Source organism: Microcebus murinus, chromosome 12, assembly GCF_040939455.1.
Source record: "Microcebus murinus isolate Inina chromosome 12, M.murinus_Inina_mat1.0, whole genome shotgun sequence".
Lineage (NCBI taxonomy): Eukaryota > Metazoa > Chordata > Mammalia > Primates > Cheirogaleidae > Microcebus > Microcebus murinus.
The window spans coordinates 56,879,429-56,906,850 of NC_134115.1; the positions used below are offsets into that span (position 1 = coordinate 56,879,429).

The following is a 27,422-nucleotide window of genomic DNA, read 5'->3' on the forward strand; positions in this document are numbered from 1 at the left end:
AGTTGACAGAAGAAACAGTAAACATTTAAAAGATGGTTAAGCTTACTAAAGAAACTCAAAACAAAAAGACATGATTTTTTATCTCTAAGGTTAGCAAAGATTTAACAGCAACAAACCAAGACAGAATCCCCCATATTGGCAAGGCCCACTCACGCACTGCTGGAAGCTGCTGGAAGAAAAGTTATTTATCACAATTTTAAATCTGCATTCACATTGCCTCAGCAATTTCAATTCTAGGTGTCCATCCCACAGAAATATTTGATGAGAACCCAAAGCTATATTTGAGAATTTCTCTGCAGTACTGTTTGTAAAACACTGGAAATTGCTGAAATGTTCAATAGGAGAACTAAATTATGGTACCTGCATACTATTAATGTATACTATGAAGTCATTAAAAATAACAAGATATATTTATTTATCCTGACATAGTAAGATGACAAAGTGAAAAGAGCAAGGTGCAAACAGCATGTATAATGATCCCATTTCAATATAAAAAAAGATCACATATAAAGTTATTGCTGATATTTTTGTATTTTAAGTGAGTCAGAATGCTTCTTAAAAGTGTTAACTTCTATTACTGAAAAGACAGAATATTCATCAGGACAACTTTCAGCATCATTGCAATATGTTTCTATGAACGAAAAAAAAGTCAAACAGAACAGATTTAATGATGGTGTTTAAGGCAACTAAGAATCACCTAACTTTGCTGTTGGGGTGACAAGTTACTAGTTTAAAGCTTGAATAGGGAAGAGAGAATTTTATACTCTAATTTTAAGTACTATATTTGAATGGGTGTATTGTGAAATGGCTCCCTCCCATCCACCTCTACCCAGCACCTGGCTCTCCCCACAGGCAACCATTTTAGTTCACATTTCTATGTATTCTTCAGAAATATCCTATGCACATACAAGCAAATAAGTACATATTTGTCCTTTTTAAAAAAGAAAAACTTTTATGGCTTTTATTTTATTAATAAAGAATTTAGCTCACTAACACATGAGCTTGTAGATTTTAAAAGTATTTTCAATATCAGATTCCATAGTCTTATTTTAGCATAATGAAGTATCAAGCAAAGATTTCATAGTCTTATGTCAACAGTCTCATGGAGGCATTTTCATGCATGCGTCACACATCTTTCTCAAAGTTGTGGGAATTTCAGCTGGGTTCCAGGGGCAGAAAAAAATACTAAATATGGCAGTTTTTAAGAAACACTAGAAATGGTAATATTTACTATGAAAACTCTTGGTTAAATTGATTTGACATAGGTGGGGCATGGTGGCTCCCGCCTGCCTGTAATCCTAGCACTCTGGGAGGCTGAGGCGGGAGGATCACTCGAGGTCAGGAGTTCGAGACCAGCCAATACATACTTTCTATTTTTTAGTAGAGATAGGGTCTCGCTCTTGCTCAGGCTGGTCTTGAACTCCTGACTCAAGCAATCCTCCCATCCCGGCCTCCCAGAGTGCTAGGATTACAGGTGTGAGCCACCACACCAGGCCCACTTTTTTATTTCTAAGGTTAGCACAGATTTAACAACAAACCAAGACAGAATCCCCCATATTATAGCAGAGGTGATACTTCAGAAAGTAACACTTAAGATTATAAAAAACCAGGTGTCTGTCAGCCAAAGCAAAAGTACAGAGAGGTGAAAAGTGCATCTAGGAAAATGGAGATAGTACTGTGTGACTGGAATGCAGTTTACATTAATGAAAAAGATAAGGCTGGTCCAGGCCTGGTAGCTCACGCCTGTAATCCTAGCACTTTCAGAGGCTGGAGGCAGGTGGATGGTTCAAGGCTCAGGAATTCCAGACCAGCCTGAGCAAGAGCATGACCCCATCTCTACTAAAAGAATAGAAAGAAATTAGCTGAACAACTAAATATATAAACAACTATATATATAAAATTAGGCGGGCAAATGCCAGTAGTCCCAGCTACTCAGGACCCTGAGGCAGTAGGATGGCTTGAGCCCAGGAGTTGGAGGTTGCTGTGAGCTATGGCACTCTGCAAAAAAAAAAAAAAAAAACAAACATAATGTTCAATACGTTAGCACCGATGACAGTGATGCTTCCAGGGTAAAGTTCAAACTCCTTAGCTTAACAAGATATATATACCAAGAGGTGAAGATCCTGAACTAGCTTTGAAGCCTCACCTCTAACCACTGCAGCTTTGGTTATATCTAATTACTTGCAATTTCCTAAAAGTGGTCTTCCACACCTTAGCCTTCCCCCGTACTTTGTACATCACTGGGAATGCTATCCTCCCTTCTTCAAAACTCAGCTCAACTGCCACTTTCCCAGGAAAACTTTCCTAACCCCCAGGCTGATATACAGGAGCCCCTCTCTCCTGCTGAAGGCTATCTTGTGGTTTCTGTTGTAGTTCATTGATTTGTTTATCTCCCTATTACCGGCTAAGTGAGCCCTGAACTGGGATTTTCAGCTTTGCGTCTCCAGCTTCTTCCGGTGCTAGACACTGATATGTTTGTTGTGTTACTAAATAAGCAGCAGACCCCATTTCCCATTATGTCTCCTTCCCAACATTTAAGAATCCAAGGACTCAACTTTGCAGGCTGTAGATCCAGGTTCGCTAATCGGTGGAACGTTAAAAGTTAGGTCAAATAATTAAAACAAATTGTTACAGTTAGCCACTCTGGCTGCTACTCTGTAGCCAAACTGGGTGAAAGCCTGACCAAAACAGAGTCCATGGCCCTCAGTTTGCATCAAGGCGGTCCAAATGCTTCGGTTTGGCTCAGGCCGGGACTCCCTGTGCTCAATTTCAAACCAGCAAGGTCCAAAGCAGATAACGTGTGCCTAGGCCTGTACTTGCACAAAGATCTCTAATAACTTCGCAATTTAGTAAATAACGATGCCTTGGACTGAGTGTAAAAAAAAAAGTAAGAACCAAGGCCTTTGAGATGGGGGGTGGAGGGAGTTGCTACACCTACTTTGCAATCACATTCCTTGCTCAGCGGGTTCCCAGACCCTCGCGACTGAACTAACACAGAGAAGACGGTAGACATGTCACGGGAGATGGGGACAGTGAGAGAGGTGAGCGGTGCAGGACTTGTCCGCACAAGTTCTCCTTCCCCTTCCGCACACAGCTCCTGCCGCGGGCCCTGCACCCAAGCCAAGCCCTCCCGGTCCTCACGAGCGGTGGCGGCCGCCCAGCTCATTTGAGAACCCCGAGCTGCCTCGGAATGGCACCACTCCTGGGCCATGTGGGAGTGGGGCCGTGCCGGCTCTGCCCGGAGCCTTCCGTACTCTCAGGCGTGCTGGGTGGAGGAAAGGCCTCCAGAAGCTTCGGGAACCTGGACTTGCACCCACCCCCACAAGGCCTTTCGGCACCGCCCGCCACCCAAGCGCCCCCGCGCCGTTGCCCAGGTAACCGCGGGGCGGTGGCAGCGGCCGGGAAGGGCGGGACTTCCGGCGGGTGACGCACCCGGGCTCGGCTACAAAAGACGACGGCTGCGACGCGCCGGGCGGAACTTTCCAGAACGCTCGGTGAGAGGTGGAGGAGCAGCGGCTGCCCAAGCTGCGCACGGCTACGCGCTCCTTCCCGCTCCTCCACGTCGGCCTCAGCCCGCTCACCGGTGAGTTTCAGCCCTCGCGCTTCCGCTTGTCCCCTAGCTGGTGCCATTGGCGGCGCCTGGAAGCGGATGGAGCCGCCGTCGGCAGGCGGTTGGCCGCGTGGGCGGGAAGGTTATCGGTTCCTGGATCCACGATTCTCTTTTTGGAGGGCTGGTGTGGTGCCCCAGCACCCCATCTGCAGCAGGCAGTGAGTGGGCCGAAGACCTTTCTTGAACCTCCCTCCCCATCCAGCCCGAGATCTCCTAGGAGCGGCCGCCTTCGGCTTCCTCTCCTTGCGCGTCCCCGCGCCCCCTCCTCCCGCGCTCGCTTGGTGTGGGCGACCCTGTGCGCACGCGCAGAGGGAGTCTGGGGCGAGGGGCTGCGGGAGGAGCCGGGCGGAGGCTGCGGCTTTCGCTTCCCTTGTCTCTCCTCCCTCTCTTTGTTGAGGGCTGGGCTTCCCCCTCCACCCCTTCGATCCAGGGTGGGAGGGAGAAAGGAAGGAAACCTTGACGGACGGCCTCAAGTGCAGGGGGAAACCTAACGACGTGTAAACTATGCCGGCTTGAGGGACTCAGGGGTGAAGCTGGAGAAGCTGTAAGCTATGTGATTGGAAAACACCTCTAATGTTTGGGGGTGGAGGGCTTGCTGTCTGGAGTTGGTGTTCATAACCAATTTAATAAACTATTCCCCTACTCCCTCCCCCCCCCCCCGTGTGCCCAAATGTTTTCTGAGGACTATATGGCGTTTCTCGGATTTACCAAGGACAGGGATAATCTAATAACCAATAGACTGAACGTGTCAGTGCTCTTTTTAATTACTGCTGTCTGTAACTATCTCTGGGGAACCGAAACAGGAGGAATCCAGATAATACTCTTGTTGTTATACCGTATTAGTACAGAAGCTTTCATGTGAGAGAGTGGGATCCAGCTGCTAGAAGGAGGCTTTTGAATTATTTTTTGACAATTACTAGTTTATGTTTAGTCTGTTCGAATTTGTAGCTGACAGTTATAGCAGGAATTGTTACCTTTTTTTGGTAAAGTTTAGAGAAGGCGGTGTTCCTTTAATTGGATTTGGCAATGAACAGAGTGCTCTGCCCTTAGCTCTGATTTTACTGATTAAAACTACCAGTTGGAAGCCGGTTAAAAGATTGCTTTTTCTTATTTTAGGCTGTAGAAAATGGTGAAAGAAACCACTTACTATGATGTTTTGGGGGTCAAACCCAATGCCACTCATGAAGAGTTGAAAAAGGCTTATAGGAAACTGGCCTTGAAGTACCACCCTGATAAGAATCCAAATGAAGGAGAGAAGGCAAGTAATACATACTCATAAACATACCTGAAGAGTTCTTTATTAAGTGAATAGTGCTGCTATTACTGCCTGAAATTGAATGTCTAATATAGTGGCTGTGTTTTGTAAGGCTTATTTTTTAAGAAATGAATTTTACTCCCCTATTCTCAAACAGTTTAAACAGATTTCTCAAGCTTACGAAGTTCTCTCTGATGCAAAGAAAAGGGAACTATATGACAAAGGAGGAGAACAGGCAATTAAAGAGGGTGGAGCAGGTGGCGGTTTTGGCTCCCCCATGGACATCTTTGATATGTTTTTTGGAGGAGGAGGAAGGATGCAAAGAGAAAGGAGAGGTAAGAATAATCTAGTTCTTGTGCAGCTGATTGATGTAGCTGTTGACCAAAGCAAATTCACTCATTTCAAATACTTGTTTATATGTTGCTATGATGTTGCAAACTGACCATAAATTGCCTGTTTGGTTTATGGTATAGTTTTTTTAAATGAGATTTGATGTAAGTAAAACCAATTGAGTGGTAGCAAATAAGATCTTATAAAGTTCGTGAATATATCCAAGTTATCAAATATTAAGAGAACAAAGTATTGCAATACGATTTTCAAAGCCCCTTTTTACAGATCTTATTTGACACATACCTCCGCCCCTCACCCAGTGGTAATTACAGTGCTATTCCCCCCTACCCCCACCAATAAGAGTGAGTTAAAGTTCAGAAACCTAGAACTGCCTCAAGCTCAAAGCTCATATAGCAAACCAACAGAACCAGGGCTGAAAAGTTTCCTCCTAATATCCCATTACCTGTTGAATCTTGCTTCAGCTTTATTATGTCAAACTATATGCATTTAATATTTAGGAGAAAAGTGGCTTGCAAGCTGTAGAAATATTGCTCATAGGAGTAAAGTGTTCCAGGTTATCCTTATATAAAGAATTGACCTAAAAGTTATCAATGGCAAAAGTGATCACTGGCTTAGATCATCAAGAGGTCATTTGGGGGCTACGGAGAATGCACTTCATCAAACCTCAGAAGCTTTATTTTTCCTTCTCTATATTCTGAAGTCTGTATAAAAGTGAAAGGGGAAGCTTTTTAGCATGCTAAAACCAACTACATGGGACTATTTGTGATAGAGAATTCAAAGATAGCGCTAAAAGCAGAAGGATATAGTTAATGGTACTTCATGCTTCATTTTAAAGTAAAAATGTTCATTAGGCATGTTGCGTAGAAGAGTTTGAGAACTTTTTCAGTTAGGCATAAGGCAATACTGTTTTGTGGTGGATAAAGTCCTTGTGGAAGGATCACTAGCTAGGAGCTTAATAACTAACTATTGGCAAGTAACTTCTTATCTGTAGCCTTAGTGTCCTTATGTGATCTCAACCTTTATTTTTTCTTCCCATAAAGTATTTTCTGGCCAAGATAGGTTCTTCTTTTTTTATATATATTTTTTCTCTTTTTTCTATTTATTTATTTATTTATTTTAGTCTCCTCAAGTTTATTAGAATGGCACACCAAGATAGGTTCTTTAGATTTAAGGCAAAAGTAAAAATAGTTGCTTAGTTGCAATAACCACATTTATGTGGTTAATAAGCATGGGACTAGTAGCTGCTATATTACACAGCAAATATAAAACATTTCCATCACTGCAAACAAGTTCTATTGGACAGCCCTATTAAAGAGAGTATGAGAAATTTAGCCTTTAAACAACCAGTGCTGGCCCAGCAGTGATGTTTTCTACTGAATCAGGAAGTAGGAATTGATCGATAAATATATTGGCTTTCCTTGCTTAATGGGAATTTACTGTGCTAAAGAATTTTTGGCTGAAGTAATTGACTATGTTGCTCAATGCTATACTGAGAGCTTCATATATTGGGACTGAAATGAATATTTGGATTATTGTGAAATGTGCCTATTAAGATAACATTGGTTTTCTCCAGTGATTTTTGCAGGTAATGTTTTTTGATTACCACATGTCAAAGATGGCCATATCTATGTCCTTAGGCAAATACTTAATCTCTGGCACAATTTTCCTCATCTGTAATTGCTTCACAGTTTGAGGATCATATGTGATAATGTAGTGAGCGTTCTGTGTATGTAGTAGGTATTTGACAGATGTGCTGTGAGGCTTATCTTTCCTTATCTTTTGCCACTTTTTAATGCCTTCAGCACAAATATTATGCAGCACCTTGAATAGATTTTTAATGAGAAATATTTTATTTTAGGTAAAAATGTTGTACATCAGCTCTCAGTAACCTTAGAAGATTTATATAATGGTGCAACAAGAAAACTGGCTCTGCAAAAGAATGTGATTTGTGACAAATGTGAAGGTATGGTCTTTTAAAATATTATTGAATCTGTGTGAACATCTTAATGCAAAGAAAAAAAGAAAGAAATTAACGAAAAACATAAAATAAATAAAAATTTAAAAATATTGGTATTGAAAATGGAGCTGAAGACTTTCTGGATATATATAAAATTGACTAATGTACACTAAATGCAGTTGGTCAAGCTAATTTGGTATTTATTGAATAAATATAAGTTATTTGTTAGAAATGTAGTATCTTCTGAAAAGAAACTCAATAAAATGATATCTCACAAATGAAGTCATCCTAAGAATTGGGATTTAGGGGGCTACGTGTTTAAAATTCAAGATTCTGAAATGGCTCCTTATCAAATAGAGTTGTACATTCACAGTTGTACATTAAGAAAGTAGTATTTAGGAATTCTCTTATTTAAAGACATTATTGTATCTGCTACTAAATTCATACATTGTTTATTTTTCTTTTAAACTATTTAGGCCGAGGTGGTAAGAAAGGAGCAGTAGAGTGCTGTCCCAATTGCCGAGGTACTGGAATGCAAATAAGAATTCATCAGATAGGACCTGGAATGGTCCAGCAAATTCAATCAGTGTGCATGGAGTGCCAGGGCCATGGGGAACGGATCAGTCCTAAAGACAGATGTAAAAGCTGCAATGGAAGGAAGATAGTTCGAGAAAAGAAGATTCTAGAAGTTCATATTGACAAAGGTGAGTTCTAAGCGCACTTCTCATTCTGAAGTCTTGAATACCATAATTTTATTAACACTACATTTTATAAGTTTTTAAAAACTATCCTTAGGTTTTGTATGATCCTGTCACCCAGAAATTGCTCTTCGCTACATAGTAAATAAGATTCTTCCTTCCAGACTTATTTGTATATTTGTGTGTTACTTATTAGGGAATATATTAGGGATTTTCTCACCTAATATAACAAGGTCATCATCTTGCTAATATTAGTGGTGCTGTAAATTGGTGTTTCAAACTTAATTTTTGTTAAAGTATAGGGCTTTAATTTTTTTTAAAAAATTACAATTAAGCCGGGCGCGGTGGCTCACGCCTGTAATCCTAGCACTCTGGGAGGCTTGAGGCGGGCGGATTGCTCAAGGTCAGGAGTTCGAAACTAGCCTGAGCAAGAGCAAGACCCCGTCTCTACTATAAATAGAAAGAAATTAATTGGCCAACTAATGTGTATATGTATATATATATATATACATATATATATAAAATTAGCTGGGCATGGTGGCGCATGCCTGTAGTCCCAGCTACTCGGGAGGCTAAGGCAGAAGGATTGCTTGAGCCCAGGAGTTTGAGGTTGCTGTGAGCTAGGCTGACGCCACGGCACTCACTGTAGCCTGGGCAACAAGCGAGACTCTGTCTCAAAAAAAAAAAAAAAAAAAACCCACAAAGAAACACATATCTCCTAATCAGAGTAAATTAAGAATGTTTGGAAAGACTTTAATTGTAATTTTTTTTTTTTTTTTTTTTGAGACAGAGTCTCGCTTTGTTGTCCAGGCTAGAGTGAGTGCCGTGGCGTCAGCCTAGCTCACAGCAACCTCAAACTCTTGGGCTCAGCGATCCTCCTGCCTCAGCCTCCCGAGTAACTGGGACTACAGGCATGCGCCACCATGCCCGGCTAATTTTTTGTATATATATTTTTAGTTGGTCAATTAATTTATTTCTATTTTTGGTAGAGACGGGGTCTCGCTCAGGCTGGTTTCGAATTCCTGACCTCGAGCAATCCGCCCGCCTCGGCCTCCCAAAGTGCTAGGATTACAGGCGTGAGCCACCACGCCCAGCCTCTTTGTGGTTTTTTTTGAGACTACTTTGTCACCGTGACTGGAGTGCAGTGGCTTCATCATAATAAGCTCACTGCAAACTCTAACTCCTGGGCTCAAGCAGTCCTCCCAACTCAGCCTCCCAAAGTGCTAGGATTACAGATGTGAGCCACCACACTTAGCCTGAAACTGTTACTGTTATGGATATCTTTCTATATTTTTTTTGTATATATTTTTAGTTGGCCAATTTCTTTCTATTTTTAGTAGAGACGGGGTCTTGCTCTTGTTCAGGCTGGTTTTGAACCTCCTGGCCTTGAGTGATTTTCCCGCCTTGGCCTCCCAGAGTGCTAGAATTACAGGCGGGAGCTACTGTGCCCAGCCTAATCATGAGTTTTAATAGCCACTAAATCTAGATTGATGGGTATATAAGAATTCATTGTACTGTCGGCTCCGTTTATGTAGGTTTAATATTTTCCATTCTAAAAAGTGAAACTAAATTGCTCATTTGAGGTAACCAGAGTGATCATTAGTTCAGGAAATAATTAGGAGGTACTGCTACGGTATAGTCTGCAAACACAGGTTTTCTTACATGAATTGTGTTTAAAGAGATGTCCAAGCCTTTATTTACTCAACTAAAATGTGAGTTGAGATAGGAGGGAGAAGGGAGTCTGAGTAATCAGTGTTGGCCTTTAAAAAATTATAGTCCATTGGAAAATACTCCTCTATATATTTTTGACAGTGATCACATGGGCTAACAGATTATCCCTTTTTAAGGGGGATAAACTGAATGTTTTATTTATGGTTGGTGTTTATTTTGTTTCCTTTTTTTCTTTTTGAGACAAGGTCTGGCCCTGTTAGGAGTGCAGTAGTGCAATTATAGTTCACTGAAGCCCCCAACTCCTGGGCATAAGCAATTCACCCGCCTTGGCCTCCCAAAGTGCTGGGATTTACAGATGTGAGCCACCTGGCTTGAACGGTTAATCCATAAAAAGATAATGGATATTTAGTTTTATAAATAGGTTTCATATATATATATAAAAAAGAGGTTTTCCTTTCCACTGTTGTTAGACTTAATAAAAGTAGTTTGATACATGTTCTTATAGGTAATGAAATTGAAAATAGTTAACATTTATTGGTTATAATGTTTACCAGTCACTGACTTGGTACCAGCATAAACTTTTTTATTTAATTCTCTGAGCAGTCCTAATGTGGTAGGTCTCTCTGTGGGAGAGTTGAAACTTAGGAAGGTTATGCAAATTGCTTCCCCAGGGTAATCTAGCCACTCAGTTGCAGCTCTGAGATTTGAAGCCAGGTCTTGTTTGTTTGCCTTTAGAGTTTGTTCTCAGCTGTGATAGCTTTCTTCAGTAGCAAATTGGACTGAACTAATTAAGTGGACTTTCTTAGTCATTTCTGTGATTTGGCATCCACAGAGCCTTTTTTTTTTTTTTTTTTAACATTTTTGGGGTTTTTTTATGCATGTACAAACAGATCCATGTGTAGATTTTGTGATTCTGATCTTAGTTGGATATTCAATGAGAGTACAAAATTAACCTTTTGTTTTTAGGCATGAAAGATGGCCAGAAGATAACATTCCATGGTGAAGGAGACCAAGAACCAGGACTAGAGCCAGGAGATATTATCATTGTGTTAGATCAGAAGGACCATGCTGTTTTTACTCGGTAAAGACTTTAATCAACCATTCATACTGACATCTTGCATACTTGAGTTGTTGGGTTGGTGTTTTTTGTTTTTAATGAGCTTTCCATCACTCTAAGAACATATTTCCTGGAAATTCCCTAGAAAAGTATAGCAAGAGAGTTATGCTATCTATCTTGTACAAGGTTGTCAACCATTTTTTCCATTTTAAAAGAGGCTGAAAACAAATAGGATCAGATTTTAGCTTTTTCTCTAAGTAAATTGTTTCCTAATCTGGAACTTGGAAAGTATATTTCATTTAGGAGATGTGTAAGCATAAACAGGTTAGGTGGCTGAGGGAAACATCTGTAGACAAATTTTTGCCCTTAATTTTTGTATAAACAGTTAAAGTGTTGTAAAGCTTTCACCAATTTTCAATCCTGGGTTCATGATAAATTTCATTGTGATTTAGATGAATTCCTATTAATGGTAAATATCCAAAACCACCTCTCTAAGAAACTGCAGTTGAGACTCAATATTCCTTATATAAATTCAGGTTTACTATACTGAGTTTATGATGAACTTATACTAAAGCACAAGAAAGATGGATGGTCAACAGTGAATGTTTGTGTTAAATATTTATGGCTTGTAGCAAAACGTATAAGGGGAGTCAGTTGGGGATAACATCTTGAAAGAACCAGTTTAGAATTAATATTTTACGAGTGTCTCAAAATAATGGGAAATGCCATCAAGCTCAGGATTTTGATGCTGTTATTTGAGGGGAATATTCTTCCTGATTAAAGATGTTTTATTAATATGAATTGGAAAAGAGGAAAGTCAGGAGGGAGGTGTGGACTGTTGTTAAACATAAAAGACTATGCTCCCTCATAATGTGCTAGGCGCGCTATATTTCATGTACATCATTAAGCCTGTGCTTTTTGTTGGGGAAAAAAATTCTTAACTGTCCCTTGAAATTGGTTACATATCATAACTTAATTTCATCAAGCCTACATTATCTAGAACTCAGGCCATATCTGTTTGACTTATACCATGATATCCTATCCCTTATGTATGTTTGCTTTATTTAAGCCTCTCTCCTCTTCTGAGAAACCAGATTTAAAACTAGGTAAGGGAACAATTCAGACATGGTAAGTGGTAGAGACTGCCTAAAAAGTGTTTGGGAGGATTTTTGTAAGCCTTGACCAGAAAATAGGGTTGGCAGGTTTCGAGTGTTCCTGTTCTCAGCTGGGTTTTTTTTGAGACAGAGTCTCGCTTTGTTGCCCAGGCTAGAGTGAGTGCCATGGCGTCAGCCTAGTTCATTGCAACCTCAAACTCCTGGGCTCAAGCAATCCTGCTGCCTCAGCCTCCCGAGTAGCTGGGACTACAGGCATGTGCCACCATGCCCAGCTAATTTTTTCTATATATATTAGTTGGCCAATTAATTTCTTTTTGTATTTATAGTAGAGACGGGGTCTCACTCTTGCTGAGGCTGGTTTTGAACTCCTGACCTCGAGCAATCCTCCCACCTCAGCCTCCCAGAGTGCTAGGATTATAGGTGTGAGCCACCGCCCGGCCCTCAGCTGTTTTGATTTTTACAATGAGAGAAGAAAGGGTGTCTTTGTGAAGGACACCCTTGGTGTTAAGAAAACACAATTGTCGTCTTTGGTACATAAAGTCATTGGTGATTTAAAATATAAATGTGTCGTATTTGCATTGATACAGACGAGGAGAAGACCTTTTCATGTGTATGGACATACAGCTGGTTGAAGCATTATGTGGCTTCCAGAAGCCAATATCTACTCTTGACAACCGAACCATAGTCATCACCTCTCATCCAGGTATGGTAACTAGTTGAGCTTCTCTTCTCTAGTGTTTTCCTTGTCTCCTGATAACTTAAGTACTATAGGCACTGAGAGAAAAACAAGGTGTTTTTCTTCCTTGGTTACATATCCTCAAGTCTGACATAAAGTCATAAGACCTTGGCTCTTTTTGGCAGCCCCTGAGAAAACCATATGTGAAAGGCAACAGGATTGTTTCACCACATAAATTTACTCTCCCAATGAGCTAGGACATTCTTCTCTGTTTTTTAATTTCTTGTGTTATAAAAATGTGAGCATACTTAAGGAAGAACTTGGCTTCAATGTTTTTAGGTCAGATTGTCAAGCATGGAGATATCAAGTGTGTGCTAAATGAAGGCATGCCAATTTATCGTAGACCATATGAAAAGGGTCGCCTAATCATCGAATTTAAGGTAAGCTTTAAAGTACTCAAGAATGTTTGAGAATTGGTTGTGTATGGTGGCTCACACCCACAATCCTAGCGATTCGTACGGCCGAAGAGGAAGGATCACAGGATGGCCAGGAGTAGGAGACTAGCCTGGGCAACATAGTGAGATGTCATCTCTTAATTTTATTTTTTTATTATTTTTAATTTAGCCAGGTGTGGTGGTGTACTGTAATCCCAGCTACTGGGGAGACTGAGACAGGAGGATCACTTGAGCCCTTGGCAACAGGGTGAAGACTGTGTCTCAAATTTAGCATTATTGACTTATTAAAATCTGACACAGAATTACATCTTCTGAATGCCAGGCAACCTCAAATTTATATTCTCCCTTATCCAGGAAAAAATACATTGCTCTGTTAATAGTACTCTACTGTCCTGTTGAGCATTCCTCGTTAAACAAGTTGGGTTTATTTGCATCATTAACAGACTATTTGAAGATAGGTTGGAGGGGATGCATGGTAGGTATTTTATTAATGAAGGCTATAACTGGCATCCTAAGATTGAGCAGAAGCACTTTGTAATACTATGTGTTTACATGTGTTTTTCTGGGGGAAATGGGTCCACGATTTTTTGTCTAAGGAGCTAATGATGAAGTCAGACTGAACTTACAGTAGAAATTTCTTTTTGTAGGTAAATTTTCCTGAAAATGGCTTTCTTTCTCCTGATAAACTGTCTTTGCTGGAAAAACTCCTACCTGAGAGGAAGGAAGTAGAAGAGACTGATGAAATGGATCAAGTAGAACTCGTGGACTTTGATCCAAATCAAGAGAGACGGCGCCATTACAATGGAGAAGCATATGAGGATGATGAACATCATCCCAGAGGTGGTGTTCAGTGTCAAACCTCTTAATGAGGCCAGTGAATGAGACTCACTGCTGACATTTTATATGCAGTAGTGAAATGAGTGAAGGACTATAATCATAATACGCTCACTACTTACTATTGTTTTTCTTATAATATTCAACTATAGTAGTGTTTTAAAAGTTAAACGAATAAACGCAAATATAAAAGCTGACTTTGCCCTGTATGTATGATGACTTCAGTGTGCAAGGTGAAATTTAATACCTGTAAAAATTACTTTAAGAAAAAGTTCCCCTAGCATTTATTAGGCTAAACCTTGTAATTGATTTCAGCTATGTATGTGGACAAGCTTACACTGAAATGCTAGGTGTATGTATTGGCTTCATTATGACCCTTCATTGTTAAGCTATGAAATTAAAACTCTGTATTTAACTGGCAATCAGAAAAAGAAAACTTAAATTTGTAGACACATGTTGGTCTGTATAGTTAATTTGTATTAGGTGGGATTCATTGTGATGCCTCTGAATTTATTTTGCCTCAGCTGTTACTTGAAGATGGCATACTACATAATCTAGCCCATGGTATCAGTGATAGAAAAGATGCCTTTCAAAAGAAGGGGTTTATCATAATATGCTGCTTCTTGAGGGCTTGCACTTCTAGAGTTGCATTCCCTCTGTGCCATCCATATATAATATATCCATATATATGTAACTTGACCAGTCTTGGTTATTTTTTCCCTCTTCTCTTTGGACCATGATAAGCCCCCCTGAGTAGTAACTTCCAAAAGTGGATAATTTAGAAGTTGAAGAAGAGACCTTTACATGGAGAGGTAATTTGCATGCATAATATAGGAAGGTCTTCTTTAGGTATGTTACAGGCTTACTTTAAACCATTTGACTTATGCTCCAAAGTAACTGTAATTCAATGTTGGTAGTATAGCAAACGATGAATAGCTTTAATTGTATGTTTAAAAGTCTCATTGATGTGTTCACATGCTTAAATCTGGGTATCAGAATATAAGCAGTTCTTGAAATGTATGAATGTCTCTTTAATATACTGGTTACAAACCATTTCCAATGTGTGTCACTACAGGCTTTTTTTTCACACCCCCCAGACAATCAAAGAATTGGCCCTTTCACCTAATTAAGATACATAGCTTCTCATTTTAACTAGTTTTGGTTTTTGGGGTTTTTTTTATTTCAGCGTATTATGGGGGTCTCATTTTAACTAGTTAAAACAAGTAATACAAAGAAGTACTATTGAACTATAGTTAAATGTTTAATATTAACCAGGGTGGGGAGTAAAGGTGGAAGACTGGGTAATGAGCCAAGGAAAGGGGGCTTAGAAAACTTTGCAAACATTGCAGTAATAATACAAGAGGACTTTTTACCTATATAGTCTGTCTGGTTCTGCTGCAGTCAAGAAGCTTAAACATTTCCAAGCTTGCAAGTGGGCTGTATCTTAAGTTTGCCTCAGAGAGAGAACACTTGAGTTTTAAAAAGGAGAAACTAAAATTGGTGTAAGAAATTGTTCCCAAGCCTTGTATTTCTTGTCACAGTGGCATTCATAGTTGACAATTTCTTCCTCTTCTGTTATCACTGGATTGTTTTAGTTTGTGCCAGACAGCTACCCCAATGTTTTGTGAATGTGAAGCAGATGTTCCAAAAAGTATAATTGATCAAAAGTGTTCAAGATAATGCTTGTGACAGATTTTAATTTTCACTGGGTTTATTTACTAATTCTAAAAATTTCTACAATGTACGTACATTATAATGCATTTAAGAATGTTTTTTAAAGGACATTCAAAAATTTTTACAGATAACCCCTATATGAAGGGTTTGAGCATCCTCAGATTTTGGTATCCAAGGAAGGTCCTGGAACCAACCATGGATATAGGATCTAGGAAAATTCATTGAGGCAGAAAGTGTTAGAGGATATCAAAGCAGTGGAGCCAGGGGGGAGGTGGAAAGGGAAGTTAATTCATGTTTATAAGGTTTCTGTTTGGGGGCCAGGTGCAGTGTCTCATGCCTATAATCCTAGCACTCTGGGAGGCCGAGGTGGGAGGATTGCTCAAGGTCAGGAGTTCCAGACCAGCCCAAGCAAGAGCGAGACTCCCATCTCTACTAAATCTATATAGAAAAAAATTAGCAGGCCGGGCACGGTGGCTCACGCCTGTAATCCTAGCACCCTGGGAGGCCGAGGCGGGCGGATTGCTCGAGGTCAGGAGTTCGAGACCAGCCTGAGCAAGAGCGAGACTCCGTCTCTACTATAAATAGAAAGAAATTAATTGGCCAACTAATATATACAGAAAAAACTAGCCGGGCATGGTGGCGCATGCCTGTAGTCCCAGCCACTTGGGAGGCTGAGGCAGGAGGATCCCATGAGTCCAGGAGTTTGAGGTTGCTGTGAGCGAGGCTGATGCTATGGCATTCTAGCCAGGGCAACAGAGTGAGACTGTCTCAAAAAAGTTTCTGTTGGGGTGATGAAGTTTTGGAAATAGTCATGATGGTTGCACAACATTATAAATAATGTCACTAAAGTGTACACATTGTTAAAACAGGAAATTTTGTTACATTTTTTTTTACCACAATAAAAAATCCTAAGGACACTAACAGAAAAAAGTCATATGGTTATATTCTGCAGAGTGGTCTGAAAAAACAAAGCCTCTTAAAAATTGGCCAAGGTCCTCATTCACAGGAATACAGGTTCCACACAAGTGCAGTTCCTGGCCCCAGCATAACTCATCACTTTCTCTGATGCTTCTGCCCATCACACTTGTAGGCAATAGGAGTAGAGTTCCATTACATCCCATGTACTTCACGAAATTAGCTTCACAAGTTTTTTCTGCTGACAGTACTGGTTCTGAACCTTGGCTACAATTGGAATTACCTGGTGTAATTGGGCTGGGTATAGCCTATGCAGCTATGGTTGAAAACCACCAACAGAGACATATACATAGGTGCGTGTGTGTATTTATACACATACTTTTTTTTTTTTTTTGACAAGTGCAGTAGTGACAAGGGGGAGTAAGCAGTAGAACAAGAAGTTCAATCTAACTGAACAGTCAAGTGAGACAACTATCTTCAGACAAGACATAGATATATTAACCCCCTGGGACAGAGTGATACCTCCATTAGAATTGCTGTGGAAGGTCAAATGATAGCAGCCAGCCCATGCTAGTGCAAGTTTTAAGCTCAGACTAAGGAACTTCCCAACTTGAACATATACTTCATATCAATTTCTTCTCTTGAAATAGTGGGAAATAAAGCTGTAAAAAGCACAATGAAAATGCCAAGCAAGCTGCTGTGATACAAAAATGTTACTTCAAGAGCTTGTCTTGTACCTTTACCTTTTAAATTTGATCATCTCAGCAAGAATTAGAACACTATTATTATTTTCAGAGACAGAGTCTCCCTCTGTTGCCCAGGCTGGAGGGCTGTGGAACCATCATAATTAACTGCAGCCTCCAACTCCTGGGCTCAAGGGACCCGCCTGCTTTGGCCTAAATAGGCACTGCGTTTACAGGTGTGAGCCACCACACCCTGGCCTAAAATACCTTCTTTATATTATGAGGAAAGCATTCTTTAGTCTCCTTGCTCTCAAATTTGAGCATCCTTGCTGTGCCCCCCCCCACCTGATTCTGTAGATATGGGGTAGGACCTTAGAATTTGCCTTTCAAACAAGATACCAGGTGACACTTTTAAGAACCACTGTTCTAGCCCAAGCAAAAAGAAATACTAGCAAAGACTGAAATCCAGGTTCTTGTTATTCAGTGCTCTTTTTTCTTTGCCCTCCTTGGATGTGGTACAGTGCTCTTTCTACTCATCTCACTATCGGTGGCCTGCTTAAATATTTTGACAGAATGTGGAGAAAAAAAAATCCACGGTCCTTTTTCTCTCCTCAAACGTAAAGACTGATGAGAAACTTACACAGCAAGATTGAAAAGACAGGCAGGAGAGAAGAAATCGAGTTTTGGAACTAATTTTTCAATGCAAGCTCCATGCAAATTGTGTGACTAAGGTGCTTAACGCCTGTAAACCTGTTTCTCCATGTGTATTTGTAGCAATCAGAGGCTCATTACGCTATTCTGAAAAATAAGGGCTCAACAGCTGCTATTTATTAGTGATAGTAATAATACAAGTTGAAAAATAAAACTGATGAATACTAAATTGTACCTGAGATTTACGTCATTCATTTGTTGTTAAAAACAAAACAAAACAAAACAAAAAGACGTTGCCCTAAAGTATCTTCGTCAGGTCGCTCAATGTTTTCCAGTCACTAATTTAACGAGTAGGGGCTAGGACAAATGCCCTTATAGTCATGGAATTTAATGCCACCGTAGTTTGGGTTTTAAGTGATAAAGGAGCATATCAGTTAACTGTGGTGGGCCGCAGCAGAGCACTTCCTAGGAGCCTGGCTCCACACGCCTGTTTTCAGAAGGAAGTGCGCAGATTCCCAGCATCAGATTCCCCGGTTCACTTGGCTGCAGCTACTAGCCCATAACACAAGCTCTGGCTGCCAATTTCGTAAAGTGAAAAACAGATTAGTGGAGCCACCAAATGTCTCCAGCCCCTGAAAGTTGGCTGCGGCAGGTGCGCAGTCCCCCCCTCTTTCCCCGCGCAGGACCCACGTGGGACTCGCCGCAGCCCAGGGCTAGGCCTTCAGCCCTGCGCGTGCGCAGCCCGCCCCACCTCCCGCTTTCGCTGCTGGAGCGGTGGTCGCTCAGGGCTTAAGGAGACAGGCTAGGCGCCGAGTGATGTGAAGAGCATGTTATCATTTTGAAACAAAAACACTGGGCTTTCAGATTTGTACGAAATGAAGGACGTTGGAGAAAGACCGTTCTGTTTGCCAGCAGAATTTCACAAAGCCCCTCAGTGACTAAGCGCAGCCCTGTGGAAGAATGCCCTGGAGTCGAAAAGCAGGATAGAGCACAGGTTCCCAAGTCTCACCTGGATAACTGTTTTTAGAAAAGATAAGTGCACTGACCCTCCCTCTTGCGCCTTCCTGTACATAAGATAATGTTCGCCAGGATTAGTGATTATGCCTCTATCATCTATAACCAGATGTACCCTGATACCCAAACCTTGGTGAAGTTTTGTTTTGGGGGGGGGGGTTTGAGACAGAGTCTTACTCTCTTGCCCTGGCTAGAGTGAATGCCGTGGCGTCAGCCTAGCTCACAGCAACCTCAATCTCCTGGGCTCAAGCAATCCTACTGCCTCAGGCTCCAGAGTGGCTGGCACTACAGGCATGCACCACCATGCCTGGCTAATTTTTTCTATGTATTTTTAGTTGGCCAATTAATTTCTTTCTATTTTTTGGTAAAGACAAAGTCTCACTCTTGCTCAGGCTGATTTCGAACTCCTGACCTTGAGCAATCCACCCACCTTGGCCTCCTAGAGTGCTATGATTATAGGCGTGAGCCACTGTGCCTGGCTGAATTCACTTTCTTGAGTGCCTAGAACAGTACCTTCATACATCATCATAGGTACTCCATATATCTTCAGTTGAAATATGAAAGAGACACCCATGTGAAAAATATTTTCAAGGGCTTTCCTGGCTTTTAAATTTTTTGCTTTACCTAACTGGTAATGAATGATGTACATTGCAAAAGAGGCTTCTAAATCTTAGATCCTTTTCTAATTTTTCTTCAGAACAACAGTGCATTTTTAATACCAAATCCTGCAAAAAGGAGATAGCAAAACTTTGACTTCTCCTCAGAAGATGGAGACAATATTCCCTGGAGTTGGCCTGAACATGTGAAAAGGCACTGCTCAGAATGAGTGGAAGGGTGAGGGCAGTGAAATGAGATCCTATGTATCACCTGGTCTTTTTATATGTCAGTCTATCCTACTTTCCCAGGAATTCACTTCATGCTGGACTTGAGATTCAGGGATAATAATGTTAACTCCCCACCCTCACTTGATACTAAGTAAATATGTTAACTAGATGAGTACTTATTTATAGTTAAATAAAGTCTCCAGAAAGGTATAAAGTTTATTAACATCTTTAAAAAAAAAAAAGAATGGATCAGAACACAGCTACTGAATATGGGATAGTTCCTTATGTACAAGTTTTACTAAAGGAGGCACATTTTAATCAGCACCTCAAATAGTCAAAGGAATACAACTTTTTTCTGGAAATATCAGTATTTCCCTCTCCAGGTAGAAGATTAATGAAAACATTAAGTGACTGCCTCAGTTAGAAGCAGATAAACTAACACCTTTAAAATATATATAAAAAAAGGGTAACTGCTACTTAAACATAAATTTTCACAAAATTATTCTTGTGGCTAATTCAGACAATTTGTTTGCTTAGAAAAGCTGGCCTAAAAAAAAAAAAAAAGCATCACATGAATATATCTTCATTTAAGTACATGCTTTCAAGCTAGTTTAAAAAAGAAAAGTTGAATTAGGGTTTCCAGAGCTTTAGGAGTCCATCTTCACTGTAGGTAGCAATCAGGTTCTGGTGAGGGTGATGTGCAATACCAATCACATCCTTCTCGTGAACCTGGAATAGGTAAAGAACAGGGTTAGGTATACAGGTCTACACCACATCACTCAGAAGAGGCTTCCAGAGCTGGGTGGGAGGGAAGGAGAGATCTTGGGAGGTCACATATTCCAAATGGTACTGCAGAAAGATGAAGAAGGGTTATCCAACTCACCTAACATTGTGACATAAGAAATAAACTTTCTACGTTAAGCCACTGAGATTTGGGCATTGTCACAGCAGCTAGCATTACAATTACTCCTTGTGCTGACTCTAATAACACAGAGCTGAATGTTTTCAAAACATCTTAATCAATTTGATAGGATAATGTACAAATAATATGCCTTCAAAACAAGGAGAAAAGTACCAAAATGTCACTCTACCACCCTTGGGAGGAGGATCTGGCTAATCTAGCTCCCATTCTTCTCTGCTTTATGTGTAGCCATAATACCAACCTGAAGCTGAGGGGTGAAGGATGACCTTCCCTGACAGCTGGCCTAAAGAGCTCAATTTATATAATTACTTATGAACCTTTAATTTTATTTAGTGATAAAATGCCTGCATTATGTTTTTTACAGTGAGGTTCACATTGATAGCAGTTAGTCTATAAAATGTATGTACTTCAGAAGTCAGAAAGACACAAGCATTACTGTATTTCTTTGCAGGATCTTATTCAGTGATACTCACTGTCAAAGTTCTCTCCAGCTTGCCAGTGACTGTGCTGAAACAATAGAGCACAAAGTCTTCTCCCACACAGTAGATCCATTCACCACGAGGAGAGAGGGCGCAGCATACAAAGTCTCCACCTTCTCTTTTACCAGAGCTGAAGCTTCTGACAATCTAGATTATACCATACCCCAAGACAAAAACAAGACACCTGTATTAGCAACAGCTCAACCATGTTCTGACATTTTTACATTGTTATTTTGCACTTTGGTTTACTGTCGTTTATAATTAGATCTTCAATTCTGTTCGTCTTGTGCTAAATCCTCTTGCCTGGTAAAAATTAAATAAATAAGCTATCTAAAGTGGCAGACAAAAATTTCAAATCGCCAATCCTGTCTAAAGAGCCATATTACCCTGAAGCAAATTCATTACCACACAAATTTTCTAACTCAATATACCACTAAGTTCTCTCTCAATGCTTCCTGGATGCATGCTCTGCAGTTTTCTCTTTGTAACAGAGTAAGATGCTTTCCCCATTTTGGATGAAACTATCTCTAAGAGTTTGCCTGTTCTATTTTATATAACATTAAAATCACCAACAATCGGCCGGGCGCGGTGGCTCACGCCTGTAATCCTAGCACTCTGGGAGGCCGAGGCGGGCGGATTGCTCGAGGTCAGGAGTTCGAAATCAGCCTGAGCAAGAGCGAGACCCTGTCTCTACTATAAATAGAAAGAAATTAATTGGCCAACTAATATATATAGAAAAAATTAGCTGGGCATGGTGGCGCATGCCTGTAATCCCAGCTACTCGGGAGGCTGAGGCAGTAGGATTGCTTGAGCCCAGGAGATTGAGGTTGCTGTGAGCGAGGCTGACACCATGGCACTCACTCTAGCCTGGGCAACAAAGCGAGACTGTGTCTCAAAAAAAAAAAAAAAAAAAATCACCAACAATCAAGCTGAGAGAAACCAATCTCAAAAGGCTAAAAGGTTACACACTATATGATTCCATTTATATACCATATTCAAAATGGCAAAACTGTAATAATGGAAATCAGGTCAGTGATTGCCAGGGGTTAGGGCATTGAATTAATTTTAACTTGAAATTAAAAACATAATACCATTTATATTAGCATTCCCCCCATGAAAATACTTTAGGTATAAACCTAACAAAATATGTACAAAATTTATATGAGAAAACTATAAAACTCTGATTAAAAATATCAAAGAACTAATGAAACAGAGAGATATTCCTTGTTCATGTATAGAAAACTCAATATGATCAAGATGTCAGTTCTTCTCAACTTGATCTATAGAGTTCGTGCAATCCCAATCAAAATCCCGGTAAATTATTTTGTAGATAATGACAAACTGATTCTAAGTTTACATAGAGAGGCAAAAGACCCAGAATAGCCAACTCAGTATTGAAGGAAAAGGACAAAGTTGGAAAGACTGAAAATACCTAACTTGAAGACTTACTATAAAGCTACAGTAACCAAGATAATATGGTACTGGCAAAAAAATAGACAAATAGATCAATGGAATAGAATAGAGAGCCCAGAAATACACTCATATAAACATAGTCAACTGATCTTTGACAAAGGAGCAGAAGTAATATAATGGAGAAAAGATAATCTTTTCAATAAATGGTATCAGAACAACTGAACATCTACATGCAAAAAAATTGAATCTAAGCACACAAAAAACCTAAGATCGTACACTCTTCCCAAATTTAACCTGAAATTGATCACAGACATAAATGTAAAATTCAAAAATTTTAGGCCGGGTGAAGTGGCTCACGCCTGTAATCCTAGCACTCTGGGAGGCGGAGGTAGGCGGACTGCTTTGCTCGAGGTCAGGAGTTCGAAACCAGCCTAAGCAAGAGCGAGACCCCCGTCTCTACTATAAAGAAATTAATTGGCCAGCTAATATATATAGAAAAAATTAGCCAGGCATGGTGGTACATGCCTGTAGTCCCAGCTACTCGGGAGGCTGAGGCAGGAGGACTGCTTGAGCCCAGGAGTTTGAGGTTGCTGTGAGCTAGGCTGACGCCACGGCACTTACACTAGCCTGGGTAACAAAGCGAGACTCTGTCTCAAAAAAATTTTTTTATATATAGAACTCTTAGAAGATAATAAAGGAGAAAATCTAGATAATCTTGGGTTTGGTGATGACATTTTAGACACAACTCTAAAGGCACAGTCCATGAAAGAAAGCATTGATAAGCTGGACTTCATTAAAATTAAAAATTTCTGGTGTATAAGAGTACTATCAAGAAAATAAAAAAGACAAGCACAGACTGTGAGAAAATATCTGCAAAAACATACTGGATAAAGAATTATTATCCAAAATATACAAAGAACTCTTAAGATACCATTACACACCTATTTTTTTTTTTTTTTGAGACAGAGTCTCGCTTTGTTGCCTAGGCTAGAGTGAGTGCCATGGCGTAAGCCTAGCTCACAGCAACCTCAATCTCCTGGGCTCAAGCGATCCTTCTGTCTCAGCCTCCCAAGTAGCTGGGACTACAGGCATGCGCCACCATGCCTGGCTAATTTTTTCTATGTATATTAGTTGGCCAATTAGTTTCTTTCTATTTATAGTAGAGACGGGGTCTCGCTCTTGCTCAGGCTGGTTTCGAACTCCCGACCTCGAGCAATCCACCCGCCTCAGCCTCCCAGAGAGCTAGGATTACAGGCGTGAGCCACCGCGCCCAGCCCACACCTATTAAAATGACCAAAAACCAGAACACTGGCCACACCCAATGCTGGTGAGGATGTAAAGCAACAGGAACTCTCATTTTTTGCCAGTGGGACTACAAAATGATACAGCCACTTTGAAACAGAGTTTGACGGTTTCTTACAAGACTAAACATACTTTGCCATATGAACAAGCAATCACACTACTTGATGTTTATCCAAAAGAGCTGAAAACATGTTCACACAAAAACCTGCACATGGATGTTTATAGCAGCTTTATTCATAATTGTCAAAACTTGGAGGCAGCCTTCAAAGGTGAATGGAAAAATGACTGTGGTATAGCCAGACAATGAAATATTATTTAGCACTAAAAAGATATGAGCTATCAAGCCATGAAAAAAATAGAGAAAGCTTAAATGTAAATTATTAAGTAAAAGAAGTCAATCTGAAAAGGCTACATAATGTAGAATTACAACTATATGATTTTCTGGCAAAGGCAAAACTATAGAGACAATAAAAAGATTGGTGGTTGCCAGAAGTTAGGGGGGAGGGTGGGTTGAAGAGACAGAGCACAGAGGATTTTGTGGGCAGTGAAATTACTCTGTATGATACTATAATGATAGACACATGCCAATATACATTTGTCCAAACCCATAGAATGTACAATGCCAAGAATGAACCCTAACGTAAACTATGGCCTTTGTGTGATAATGATGTGCCAATGTTAACTTCATCAATTATAGCAAATGTACCACTCTGGTGGGGTATGTTGATAATGGAGAGGCTATACGTATGTGGGGTCAGCAAGTATATGGGAAAACTGTACTTTTCTGCTCAATTTTGCTGTGAATCTAAAACTGGTCTAAAAAATAAAGTCCTCAGTTCTGCTTCTTGATTGGTACTAAAAATTTAAAAATAAAAAATAAGTCTATAAGTCTATTTTTTAAAAAATGACAAAATTCTAACAATGGAAAATTGATCAGTGGTTGCCAGGGGTTAGGGCTATAGGCTGGGTATGACTATAAAGACGTAGCATGAGTTTCTTTGGGGGTGATGAAACAGTTCTAAATCCTAAATGTGGTGGTGGTTATATGAATCTATACATATAATGAAACTTCATAGAACTATTGCATACCTGCCTCAAAAGAATAGAAGCTGATAAACTCCAAATAAGACTTGAAATTGAGTCAATAATTGTACTGACGTCAATTTCCTAGTTTTGATAATTATGCTATGGTTATGTAAGATGTTATCATTAGAGAAAGCTGGGAGAAGGGTACACAGGAACTCTCTGTACTGTTTTTGTAACTTCTATGTGAATCTAAAATTATTTTTTTCAAAATAAAGTCTTTAAAAAGTCAAGCAGAGAACTATGAAGTGTGCTAAGCAGATGCATTGGGCAGCTGTAGCTATTATGCAGTGGCCCAACAGATCAACTGGAGACCACCCATCTCAGCCATGGGTTCTGAACTACTACTTCAGTTATAGGACTCAGAGGATAATAGACAGAGAGTACTACACACTAGACCCTGGGTCTTCTCCATGCTCAGCAGAATCCCCAAGTGGCCAGGCCAATATTCCAGTAGCACCACAACACACAGGGAGGAAGCCTGAGGCCTCAAACTTCATGTTCTGAATACCCTAGTGCTACCTCAAAGTCCACAAAAGTGAGATTCCTTGGGAACCTTGCAGGTGTCCTGATTAAAAATATACAACATGAGGACACTGCCTCTCTATTAGTGTTCCACTTCAGACCATGTGGTAGTTAGGAGATATCTCAAGATGGTAACCTACACTACATCATATCTCCTCAACTCAGACAGAAATTGTTATCTTAAAATCTTCAGTGAGGTTTTGAAGGAGATTTAAAGATAGGTCAGAGCTTCATTTATCCAAAGGACAAAAAAGAAAGAGAATATACAAACACGCCAGGGAAAGGAGATCACTTTTGAAACAACAAAGAGATATTTGGAGAGCCATAAAAATGTCTGAAAACACGGCTTATATGGTTTACAGAATGGTGAAACCATATTTGGTTACTGGGAAGGCCAGGACCAGGACATGCTAATTTGGCAATGGCCCACAGGTACCATGCAAAGGTATTTTTTGAGCACTCACCTGGCCCTGCATGTTCATGATGACAACTGTGTTTGATCTGTTGCACACTACAAAGTGCTCTGGGTTTTTAGGAAGCAGAATCACACTGTTGACAGTAATGTCTGTTCCTGCGGTGCTGCCCAGGGATTTAAAGGTATTTGAGCATTCTGTGGTCTTCATATTCCAGATCTACCAGACAAAAATTTAAGGCATAAACATTTTTGGGGTATAAGAATTTCTAGTTTTAAGGTTTAAAAAATTAAAAATCAGGTTACTAAAAAAGAATAAAACTGACTCAAAAAAAAAGCTTCTTATTTGATTTTAGGTCCAATCAAATATGCAGCATTGTCATATACAGTTGTCCCTTGGCATCCGTGAGGAATTAATTCCAGGACCATCATTGGATACCAAAATCCGAGATGCTCAAGTCCTTGATATAAAATGGTGTAGAGTATTTGCATATAACCTACACACATCCTCCTACATACTTTAAATCATCTCCAGATTCATGTGGATTCAATGTAGAACTCAGCACAGGCCAAATTCAAGTTTTGTTTTTTGGAACTTTGTGGAATTTTTTTTTTTCCTGAATATTTTCAATCCACAGTTGGTTGAATCCAAATTCCAGATATAGAGGACCAATGGTATATAGTAATTGTTCATCATCTATTTGTTGATTAATTGGCATAAACAAAAGTCATAAACCAAATAAAACCTTTTAAAATCTGTGATCTTATACAGTTTTGCTTAGCTAACAGAGGTACCTTTCTAAAATTAGTTATGGTGTCAACACTGCTACTATCATCAACAACCATAAAGCTACCCTTGTCTGGACATTAAAACCAAATGGGGCTTTTTTTTCTTGAGATGAGGTCTCACTATGTTGCCCAAGCTGGTGTCAAACTTCTGACCTCAAGCAATTCTCCTGCCTTGGCCTCGCAAAGCCACATTTGGTAAGACAATCAACTCCCAATGGTATTTACAAGTTGTGAGTACCATATGCATAGCACAAAGAGGGTATATCCCATGACTAGAGTACTAAGAAAGACCAGGCACAGTGGCTCACACCTGTAATCCCAACACTTTGAGAAGTCGAGGTGGGAGGATCTTTTGAGGCCAGGAGTTGGAGACCACCCTGGGCAAAACAGTAAGACCCTGTCTCTACAAAAAATAACTTTTAAAAAATTTGGCCGGGCGCGGTGGTTCATGCCTGTAATCCTAGCATTCTGGGAGGCTGAGGTGGGCGGATTGCTCGAGGTCAGGAGTTCGAAACCAGCCTGAGCAAGAGCAAGACCCCGTCTCTACTATAAATAGGAAGAAATTAATTGGCCAACTAATATATATAGAAAAAATTAGCCAGGCATGGTGGCGCATGCCTGTAATCCCAGCTACTCGGGAGGCTGAGGCAGTAGAATCACTTGAGTCCAGGAGTTTGAGGTTGCTGTGAGCTAGGCTGACGCCACGGCACTCATTCTAGCCTGGGCAACAAAGCGAGACTCTGTCTCAAAAAAAAAAAAAAAAAAAAAAAAAAATTAGTTGGGGCTGGGCGTGGTGGCTCATGCCTATAACCCTAGAACTCTGGGAGGCTGAGGCGAGAGGATTGCCTATGCTCAGGAGTTCGAGACCCCCTGAGGAAGAGTGAGATCCCGTCTCTATTATAAATAGAAGGAAATTAGCCAAACAACTAAAAATAGAAAATATTAGCCAGGCACAGTGGCATATGCCTGTAGTCCCAGCTACTCGGGAGGCTGAGGCAGAAGGATTGCTGGAGCCCAGGAGTTTGAGGTTGCTGTGAGCTAGGCTGATGCCATGGCA

At 40.3% G+C, this 27,422-nt stretch overlaps 2 protein-coding genes across 3 annotated transcripts in view; one reads left to right on the forward strand and one right to left on the reverse strand.

The window, feature by feature from the left end:
• The first annotated feature begins 3,426 nt into the window (after positions 1-3,426).
• On the forward strand, positions 3,427-13,876 carry DNAJA1 (DnaJ heat shock protein family (Hsp40) member A1). Of its 2 annotated transcripts, none has more exons than XM_020289381.2 (9): positions 3,427-3,583; positions 4,727-4,868; positions 5,023-5,200; positions 7,075-7,179; positions 7,650-7,877; positions 10,509-10,623; positions 12,302-12,417; positions 12,730-12,830; positions 13,493-13,876. In XM_020289381.2, the coding sequence occupies exons 2-9, from the start codon at positions 4,737-4,739 to the stop codon at positions 13,709-13,711; spliced, it is 1,194 nt and encodes a 397-aa protein (XP_020144970.2). In that variant the 5' UTR covers positions 3,427-3,583; positions 4,727-4,736; the 3' UTR covers positions 13,712-13,876. The 2 variants fall into 2 exon arrangements, with proteins under 2 accessions (XP_020144970.2, XP_075864911.1); XM_076008796.1 differs by lacking the exon at positions 3,427-3,583 and adding an exon at positions 3,654-4,154.
• A 5,762-nt stretch (positions 13,877-19,638) lies between these two features.
• The window catches only part of SMU1 (SMU1 DNA replication regulator and spliceosomal factor), a 28,716-nt gene continuing 20,932 nt past the window's right edge, over positions 19,639-27,422 (reverse strand). The window contains exons 10-12 of the mRNA XM_012770172.3: positions 25,629-25,796; positions 20,836-20,988; positions 19,639-20,169 (exon numbers count right to left, since the gene is read on the reverse strand). Coding sequence (XP_012625626.1) covers positions 20,071-20,169; positions 20,836-20,988; positions 25,629-25,796 — 420 coding nt within the window. The 3' untranslated portion in view covers positions 19,639-20,070. The remainder of the gene's footprint in view (positions 20,170-20,835; positions 20,989-25,628; positions 25,797-27,422) is intronic.

Bases quoted from the DNA above. Each gene is read 5' to 3' on its own strand.
- DNAJA1 (XM_020289381.2), top strand. From the start codon at position 4,737: ATGGTGAAAGAAACCACTTACTATGATGTTTTGGGGGTCAAACCCAAT. The intron at 10,624-12,301 runs GTAAAGACTTTA...GCATTGATACAG, and splicing joins GACCATGCTGTTTTTACTCG to ACGAGGAGAAGACCTTTTCA. The intron at 12,831-13,492 runs GTAAGCTTTAAA...TTCTTTTTGTAG, and splicing joins GCCTAATCATCGAATTTAAG to GTAAATTTTCCTGAAAATGG.